This window comes from Folsomia candida, unplaced genomic scaffold (assembly GCF_002217175.1).
Source record: "Folsomia candida strain VU population unplaced genomic scaffold, ASM221717v1 Fcan01_Sc002, whole genome shotgun sequence".
Classification (NCBI taxonomy): Eukaryota; Metazoa; Arthropoda; class Collembola; order Entomobryomorpha; family Isotomidae; genus Folsomia; species Folsomia candida.
In genome coordinates this window covers 13,596,859-13,606,386 of record NW_019091194.1, presented here as the reverse complement: position 1 = coordinate 13,606,386, position 9,528 = coordinate 13,596,859, and the positions used below count along the sequence as shown (strand labels likewise).

General features: G+C 36.5%; 1 protein-coding gene across 1 annotated transcript; it reads right to left on the bottom strand.

Moving 5' to 3' along the window:
• Positions 1-6: 6 nt before the first annotated feature.
• Positions 7-8,696, bottom strand: LOC110842750 (bifunctional glutamate/proline--tRNA ligase). The gene is made up of 27 exons (XM_022088553.2): positions 8,500-8,696; positions 8,182-8,372; positions 7,962-8,115; positions 7,401-7,730; positions 6,984-7,032; positions 6,585-6,904; positions 6,313-6,484; positions 5,989-6,222; positions 5,759-5,903; positions 5,235-5,687; positions 5,034-5,146; positions 4,857-4,950; positions 4,027-4,234; positions 3,673-3,888; positions 3,303-3,563; positions 2,990-3,211; positions 2,555-2,925; positions 2,279-2,488; positions 2,048-2,200; positions 1,915-1,968; positions 1,681-1,744; positions 1,521-1,601; positions 1,384-1,442; positions 1,165-1,291; positions 828-1,069; positions 581-741; positions 7-434 (listed from the first exon to the last, which is right to left on the bottom strand). The coding sequence occupies exons 1-27, from the start codon at positions 8,540-8,542 to the stop codon at positions 131-133; spliced, it is 5,031 nt and encodes a 1,676-aa protein (XP_021944245.1). The 5' UTR covers positions 8,543-8,696; the 3' UTR covers positions 7-130.
• Positions 8,697-9,528: the final 832 nt, after the last annotated feature.

Below are 9,528 nucleotides of genomic sequence, written 5' to 3'. Positions count from 1 at the left end.
AGAAAATCGGAATTTAATAATTTAATAACATTCACTCGGAGTAGTCTTGTACAACCATTAAATGTTAGATAATTCATAATGTGGATGAAAAGTATAAACCCAATAGAATAGGAAACACCTCAAAACATATTTAGTAGCTCCTTCCAAATAACGTGTAGTTTAGTGGCTTTTGACTACACTTGGGGTGCACACATTTTGCATTATCGGCAAGTTGTTTCGGTTGCTTGAATGGCATGCAGAGGCTTTTTGCCCCCATTGCAGGTGCTCCAGGTTCTTCGCTTGGATCTTCCCTTGCGCTATCCTTCTTGATATTCTCCTCACATTCTACACGTCCACAGAAAGGCGACATTATAATATTCTTCTTATCCAAATCAGCACAAAATTTTTTCCAATCTTCCGTAACAATGACGTGAGAGTCCAGCTCATGTTTTGCTCTAACAAGAGGATCAAAAAACAAATTTTAACGCCTTGAACGAATATATTAATAAGCAGGGTCCTTTGACTGTTTCCTTGGAGGATTTCTTGTCTAGAAATCCTCCAAGGAAACAGTCAAAGGACCCTGATTAATAAGTAAACTCACTTTGAAAACATTTCCTTGTGAATGTCCACCAACATTGTGCTAATTTGATCTTCAAGATTAACCTTGGAACCAGTTATTTTTTCGCCGTTGAATCGCTTGACAGCAACAAACTGACTTTTCTCCATATCTCTTGGTCCAATTTCAAGTCGGATTGGAACACCCTGCATATAACCAGAAGGTATTAATTTCTTTTTATGAATAGTCCAAGATTAGTACTACGTGATTTATTTCCCTTATTGTATGGTACCTTCAATTCCCAATGATTGTATTTCCATCCTGGAGAATAATTGTCACGGTAGTCACCCTTAGCTTTCACACCCACTTTGCAAAGACGTTGCTCGTAGGATTGACACTCGTCAAGTAAAGCATTCCTATCTTTGTCAGAGGTTGAAGCCGTTATTCCACATGGCACGATAATAACTTGTACGGCAGCAACTCTGGGAGGGAGGACAAGTCCTTGATCATCACTGTGTATCATAACCATTGCACCTGCAATCCGATAATATAAAATCATGAAAAATTTAAAGAAATGAATCCAAATAACTACGTAAATTCTTTAACAGGCTAATCTAATAATACCGTACCAATTGTTCGCGTAGATAATCCCCATGAATTTTGATAAGCATTAGCCTTTTCACGAGTCACTGGATCTTCAAACTCAATATGAAACATTTTGGAGAAATTTTGACCCAAATGATGAGAAGTTGCTCCCTGAATTAATAATGGCACGTTATATATATAAATACATTTGATTTGTTTATCAAACTTATTAATACGAAGTTATTGCAAATTTTTAAACATACTTGCAATCCACGACCAGATGCGGAAACAAAAGCTTCAACAGTGGTTGTGAAATCCCCACCTAAAAAATAATAGACCAAAACGCATTCTAACCAAACTCGCAATTAATTGCATAAATCCTAAATAGAAAGCAGCGCACCTGGAAATTTCTCCTTTTCCGTTTTTCTTCCAGGTATGACAGGAATCGCCAGCAAATCAGTGTACACTTTTTCATACAGCTCTATCATGTACAAATGAATTAAGATTTAGTTATTTCTATCATTTGGGACATTTCATATATCATCATACAACACACATACCCAGAATTTTGTAAACCTCCTCCTCCGCTTCTTTGTAGGTAGCAAAAGCTGTGTGGCCTTCTTGCTGTAGGGTACAATAAAAAAAATTACTTTGGATTTACTCATTTTCCGTTTGTCTTCTTCGTATAATGATCAAAAAGACAGACATTTTAACATTACATTGCTTCTAATATACTTTACTACTCTTCTTCTCGCAAATTCTACCTTTAACCAAAAGCATAATTTCTTTCTTACCCACAAGAACTCACGGGTTCGCAAAAATGGCTGCGGGTGTTTAAACTCCCACCTCTATAAATTTTTGACAGACATTAGTATGTGCATATGTAAATGCAAAATAGGATTAATTAATATTGAAGTCACAACGTACAACAACATTGTTCCATTGATTGAGTTTGATGGGAAGATCACGATGGGATTGAACCCATTTTGCAAATGACGGGTACATGACGGTTTCCGATGTTGGTCGAATCGCAATGGGTTCTGCAAGTTCCGTTTCTCCACTTCTTGTGACCCATGCGACCTAGCCAGGCAATTAAATCGATTCATTAAATGGTAAATGTCAATGAAATTGATGAAACTATTGCAATATAATACCAACCTCTGGAGCAAAATCAGCAATGTGGTCCTTTTCTTTTTGAAGTGCTGCCTGGCTCACAAACATTGGGAAATAACAATTTTGCACTCCCAACTTTTTAATTTCTCCATCAAACCAATCCTTGATGGACTCCCAAATGGAATACGACCAAGGACGAAAAATGTAGCAACCGCTCACATCATAATACTCTATCATCTCTCCTTTGGTGATCACCTATTACATTATACATACAGTATGATGAAATAAATTAAATGCCTGACTAGAGTGAAAGAATCGAACCTGAGAAAACCAATCGGACAAGTTTTCCGATTTTTTGCAATCTATCCCCAATTTGGTCTGCTTCTTTGCAGATCCATCCCCAGCATCTTTGGGGGCCTGAACTTCTTTGGGCTTTACTTCTTTCTTAACTTCTTTCTTGGTTCCGCTACTGCTGCGTTGAGCATTTCCTCCAGCAGGGGTATAATCTTGACCAGTTAGTGTTTTAAACTGGGCTTTCAAATCCAATAAGACTTTCACAGCAGCATCAATTTCATTTTTTGCTGCTTTAGAGTCCTTCAATTGTCGGACTTTCGTCCCCTGGTCCTCGATTTGGGACTTTAACTCTGGTTCACCAACAGTCATCTTTACTGGTTGAATATTAACGTTGTTCCCTGTTGTCAAACAAAGAGTTAGAAATAAATACAAACCCAAAATAGTCAAATAAACAATCACAACCTTTTGGATCCCAGTCTTTTCCAGCAGCTGTCTTGAAACTTGCTTTCAAAGCTAAGAGTTTTTTGACTTCGCAATCAATTACTTCCTTGGACGCCTTTTGGGACTTGAGCTCTCGTATCTTGTTTCCTACCTCCGTAATCTCTGAATCAATTTTTTCTAATGAATTATCACTAGACACTGTCGCTTGGGGGGTAGGGGGCACAGTCGATGCTACGTTGTTTCCTAATGGCAGAAAACAGATTTTTAACTATGAGTTAAACAATCTGGAAAATCAGAACCGAAGTATTGTATCAATGCATAGTATAAAACTTACCTTTAGGATCCCAATCTTTTCCAGCCGCAGTTTTGAATTCAGCTTTCAATTGAAGGAGGTTCTTTACCTCAATATCAATTACGTTTTTAGGTGCTTTTTGGGACTTCAGGTCCCGAATTTTGTTGCCTTGTGCAATTATATCCGAGTCCAATTTTGCAAGAGAATTTTCAGCTAGTGGAGTAGAAACAGTAGCGGAAGGATCTTGTTTAGTTTGGTTGGGAGTTGTTACTAACGGCGATCCTGTCGATGGAACGTTATTTCCTGTGGGAAGTAAATACAGTCAAGATTTATATATTTTGTGTACGAAACGAAATCCTTACAATCATGCAATATTTATAAATATAAAAATACAGCCAGCAGTGGCTAATACCTTTTGGATCCCAGTCTTTTCCAGCCGCAGCTTTGAATTCTACTTTCAACGCAAGCAGTTTCTTAACTTCCTCGTCAATTATCTGCTTGGACGCTTTTTGTGTTTTCAAGTCTCTGATCTTATTGCCGACAGAAATTATTTGGGAATCAATCTGCACAATGGAAGAATTCCCACTCACTACTGAAGGTGAAGTACTACTTTCTGGAACGTTGTTTCCTGTAACATTGAATTAAAAAATACATTACATTTGTTATTAATATAACTTATTTGGTTATGACTATCATTTAGTATTTGGGCTATTTATTCAAAATATAACTAATTCATAAAATCTGAAACTTTAATAATTTAAATTACCTTTGGGATCCCAATCTTTTCCAGCAACAGTTTTAAATTCAGCTTTAAGTGCAAGGAGAGCCTTTACTGCTACATCAATCACTTCTTTACTTGCTTTCTGCCCTTTGAGATCGCGAATTTTATTGCCTTCTGCAGTGATTTCAGCGTCGATGCTCTTCAAAGATCGTCCAACTGGTGAAGAAGATGATACCTCAGGCACAGCGTTCTCCTAAATTATGAGAATGCTTCTTTAAAAAATAAGTTAACTTTTTTTTCAAATAATTACGACTCGTAATTTATGAGTGGGCATGAGTTCAACTGAACCTCTATAAATAATTAAGTTATGTTAAGTTAGTATTACTAACCACACGGAAAGTACAGGTGATATACAGGAAAGTGAGAAAATTTGTCAACTGAATTCCATGTGCAAAAGTGACATATGGAAACAGGGACAAAACAGCAGCCGGTCAATGATGTAGAAATATGGATACAATAAGCAAATGCAAGCATGTACAAAAGTGAGAGTAGCGTAGCGAGTTGTAAAGATGAAATTGCTGCCAACGTGTCGCTTGGGCAATCACCAAAGTGCTTCTTCTCTATGTTCTTCTCAACCACTTGTTGCGTTGCATGCATAAAAACATTCCACTGTTTGATTTGCTCGAAGGTGATGTCAATTGAATCATAAATTCCTTTAACATCGTATAATAAAAATAATATTGCATGTTCAAGCCTGACTGAAGAGATTATAATTTACAGCTCAGTAATAAATACCAAAAATGTTATGTATAAAATTAACTGGTGCATTTACACTGAATAGTAAAGACTGAAAAAATAAGCAAATCCTTTCTTACTTGTTTTCCAGGGATCTTGATTGTAGGATTTTCCTTAGTCTTCCCATCAGGAATTGCAAATAGGACAACTGGTTGTTCTTGGCAAGTATAGACGCTGCAAGCAGAAAACGCAAGATTCGTGTGCCGGCAAAAAAAATTCTGCAAATCTAGAGAAAGTTATGCAGATTATGTGTATACCTTCGTGGCTGATAGGGTACGTCACAAATGAAAAATCCTTTCCTTTGGAGCTGTATGATGTCGCCTTTTTTCAATTTCTTCAAATCCTCATCTCCCAGCATTGGCACATTAATCTTTGGATTTATAAAAATATATATAAAATTGCAATGCACAAACCGGGTATTTTAGTCTATTTCGTGTTTACTGCTTTGCGTAATTTACCTTTGTATTTTGTCCAATAAACTGCTTGAAATCCTCATCGGGAGTCAATACCGCTTTGGAGATTATATGATCATAAAACACTGCATCAATTGGTGTTAACAAAGATTTTGGAGTGTTTGCAAGCCAATTAATTTTGATGGTGGTTTTGAAATTCTTGTCATCCAAATTCAAAGTCGCTTCAACACGCTGAACTGTAGTTCCAGACCTGTGAATCTTGGCAATCTTTAAATTGCCCCAGTTTATAAAGGTCACGTTTTCGCCCTCCTTGAACAAAATAGCATCCTCCTCCTCAACATATACTACTGCCGACGTCCACACATTCCGCATGCCCATGTCTGGGTTCTTTGGATGTATTGCTGCTTGTAGCAATGTGTCACAAGCATCCTTGACATGAACTTCGACAAGAGAATGCCTCATCAATCCCGTGTGGCGGGGCGCGATGGGATCAATGACCTAATATATAATATACCGTTTCAATAATTTTCGAGGTACCATTATTGTATTATATATGGTCTGTTTCAGACCTGACGGTTAAATGCCCAAATTTTGTCCCATGTCATCATCACGACACTCCTCGAAGAACCTTGAGCAACAATGAACTGCTTCAATCCTTCTACAGTCATTCCACGTCTCAAAACACCTCGTACCGTAGGAAACCGAGGATCATCCCTGCAGAAGCGTATTCAAATAAAACTTGTTAAGGTAGAAGAGGCAGGTTAAAATATGGCTATAGACATAATGAATGAAGACGTACCAGCCGTCAACAAGACCTTCATCCACAAACCAAGTTAGCCTCCGTTTTGAAAGAACAGTATTTGTCAAATTCAAACGTGAGTATTCGTAAATATGTGGCTTTCTGAGTCCTAAGGCATCAATGAACCAAAAATATTGGTCATCTCGATCGTGATACTCTGTCGTCCTTAATGCATGAGTTACTCCTTCGACGCTATCCACAATTGGGCATGTAAAATCATATGTTGGGTATACCCTAACATCAATCCAATTTAGAATTTTAGTTTACTAGGGAAAGAAAAAAGAAAGCAACAAATTTCTAAAATTGTTCAGAAATAACACTGACTTATATTTATCTCCAGTACGAACGTGGGGCTCTGGCTTGCATCGATAAATTGTTGGGTCACGCATGCATCCATTTGGAGAATTCATATCAATCTTGGCTCTCACGCAACATTTTTGACCAATGGTTGTTCCCTTTTTCATTTCACTCCACATTTCAATATTCTTTTTCGCCACTGTGATCAGTAAAAGTTTTTAATTTATTTAAAAATGTATGTAATGTAAAACTGCTAATATAGTAGCAGAACTACTGAAGTACTTAACATGCCAACATACCATTATTTCTGTTTTTGGATTCAATTTTCTTAATTCTTTCGTCGCGCATGACTTCACCATCAGTATCATCGACGTAAGCTTTTCCTTCATTGATTAGTTTCTCACACAATTGCAACATCAAGTCAAAATGGTCAGACGAATATGTAAATCGATCCGGTTTGATTTCCAACATTTTCAAGTCTTCAAGGATGACATCTTCAAAATGTTCCTTTTCTTTTGCAGGATTGGTATCATCAAATCTCATGATGAGTTGTCCTTGAAACAGTTGTTGGTAATATTGGTTGAGTAAAGCAGCCTTAGCGTGACCAATATGAAGATATCTAGTATATTTTTTTTAGAAAATAATACAAATTATTTATAACCTTTTATTTTGAGCTTGTTAACAGAGAATATGCTTACCCAGATGCTTCAGGAGGAAATCTAACGATGACTTTTCCTAACTCAGCACCTGGAGAAAGATATAACCTTTAGTTTTATTTTAGCTGTATATTTTATTTTGGTTGTATTCTCTTTATCTAGGATGTAATATTTTAGCAAATACGTTGCAGATTTGTTTACACATTTAATAAATGAATGTATATAAATTTTCTCATTAATATTCATCCATCTAATTGCATGACAATTTCAATAATGAAATAAACCGTCTTGTCTTGTTTTGGCTGAAATAAATAGCCCTGCATTATATGACTGTTATCATTTTTTAGCGCGAATGTACAAAGAAATAATGTTCAATTCGTGGTGTCCCTTCTGAATTAACTAACATTACTATTAACCTTCCCAATATATACATTTAAATATCAGATTTGAATATGGTACCTGGAAGCTCGACAAATTTTCCTTCATCTTTTTTCTTTCCCTTGTCCCCACCACCATCAGCGCTATTTTCCTTGCCTTCATTTCTTTTCCCTTTCTTGTTCTCCCCGGCAGCAGCAGGTTTCTTATTGCTCGCATGACCAAAATCATTATTTGACGAGGATTTTTGCTGTTGTGACACCTTTTTTGTATCTCCCGATCCAAACTGCTGGTATGGCTTGATCTCATTCATTATCTCCTTATCAGCAGCAGGGATTGTGTCCTTGATAATCGTTTCAATGAAGTGGTAATAGCGGCTGATATTTTGATATCTTGATACCAAATCTTTCTTACCTATATGTATATTGTTATCAATACCATGTTTTTATTTATTTTCTATAAATATATTGGTTGAATTGACTATTTAGAGATGGGCAATCCCAAGAGTTTCGATGGATTACAGATTAATATTTTTTATGGGACTCGGACTACAGGAATATGGATTATAGTCGTCAATGCAATCAGATTACTAAATCTGCTTTATGTAAATGTAACCCTTGGATTGCCCATCCCTCCATCGCTTACGAGATAATTTATCGAACATAGCAAGATCAGCAATTGTGAGTCTATCTGACACAAGGTATGAACAATTAAGCAGGGCTTCGTTCAATAACTGAAGACTTTTTTCTACATTTCCTTTTGTAAGTTGAGAATCAGAAAATGTAATCCAATGATCAATCTGAAACAGACAAAATAGACAAAACATTAATTTTTATTTCAACACACAGAAAGTTGTGTCGTGTACCTCTGTTTTTTCTATCGCAGTTCCACGATACAACGTGGCATCAGCATTGGTGGCATTTATTCCCAGTAACCTTAGAATGGACGCTGATGATGAAGTAGACCCTGTTGTCCATGCGGCCTTTGTTTCATTTCCCCATTGAACATTCACAGACGCCCCTTCAAGCTGCACCAGTTTTGTGGCTGCATAAATTCCTGTATTACAGCAGCAAATTATTACAAATTCTTGAAGCTTCCACTCAACATAAACAAACAAGCACACAGTACAATAATTTATTTTAAGATGTATAAAAGATGAGAGCAATTTTTATGCAATTTTTACCAACTGCGGGATTATTCTTATCCAAGATGATGTTCATCTTCATTGTTCCTGCTTCGTTACGTCCTCTCTTAACTCTCTGTCAACTCTGTACTGATTTTTAGAAATCAAAATTAATTCACTATTCACTATTGAAGAAATGATTTAAAAACTGTTAGAATAACCGGCTGGTCACATTTGAGCCACATTTTGCATCAGATTGAAACTGGTCATATTTCCCCCTGTATTTAAATCCCAGGGGTACAGTAAGATTCGTCATTTCCTTTCCTACACCAAATATGTGAATCAACAATAGCCAATTTTCGAAATTTGTAATATATTTGGAAACAAACATAAAATATGTAAAAAGTGCTAATTTATGTCTGGCCAGCTGGGATTCAAAATAGATTAATCTAAAAAGTCACTACAAACTATTGAAGAGTTACTTTAAAATAATTTTTGGACACTTATTTAATTAACTAGTTCTTATCGCACCTTAATTTGCATAAGAGGGTGGAAAGCACTAAATTTCACTACTTCCTGAAAAACGACGTGATGAATGTGGCCTCCCTTGACGTTTTTCCAATTTTTCTCAATGTTGATCAAGTTTGCATTGAGGAGGGGAGCTTCACCACCTGCCCCTCTCAGATCTTGATGTGCTTTGGATATGTGGTAGTGTCCCATGAGTGTACCAAAACCCTGAAGTGGCTTGACTCCATGGCCACATTTGCGCCCGCCACACCCACTCAAAGGCGCCAAAAACACGAAAAAAGCCCTGTTTTCACTTGTTCAAACCCTCGCCAAAAATCCAATTTTGCTCGGATTTTTGTAAAATTTACATTTTTGTAATCCCAGATACTTGCTTGATCATATCCAGTAGCAATCTCAACTTTTTTGAAATTTTGAATTTTTTCGAATAATTCATCAGTCCGAAAATGCCCGAAAATTTCTAAAATTTCAAAAAAGTTGAGATTGCTACTGGATATGATCAAGCAAGTATCTGGGATTACAAAAATGTAAATTTTACCAAAATCCGAGCAAAATTGGATTTTT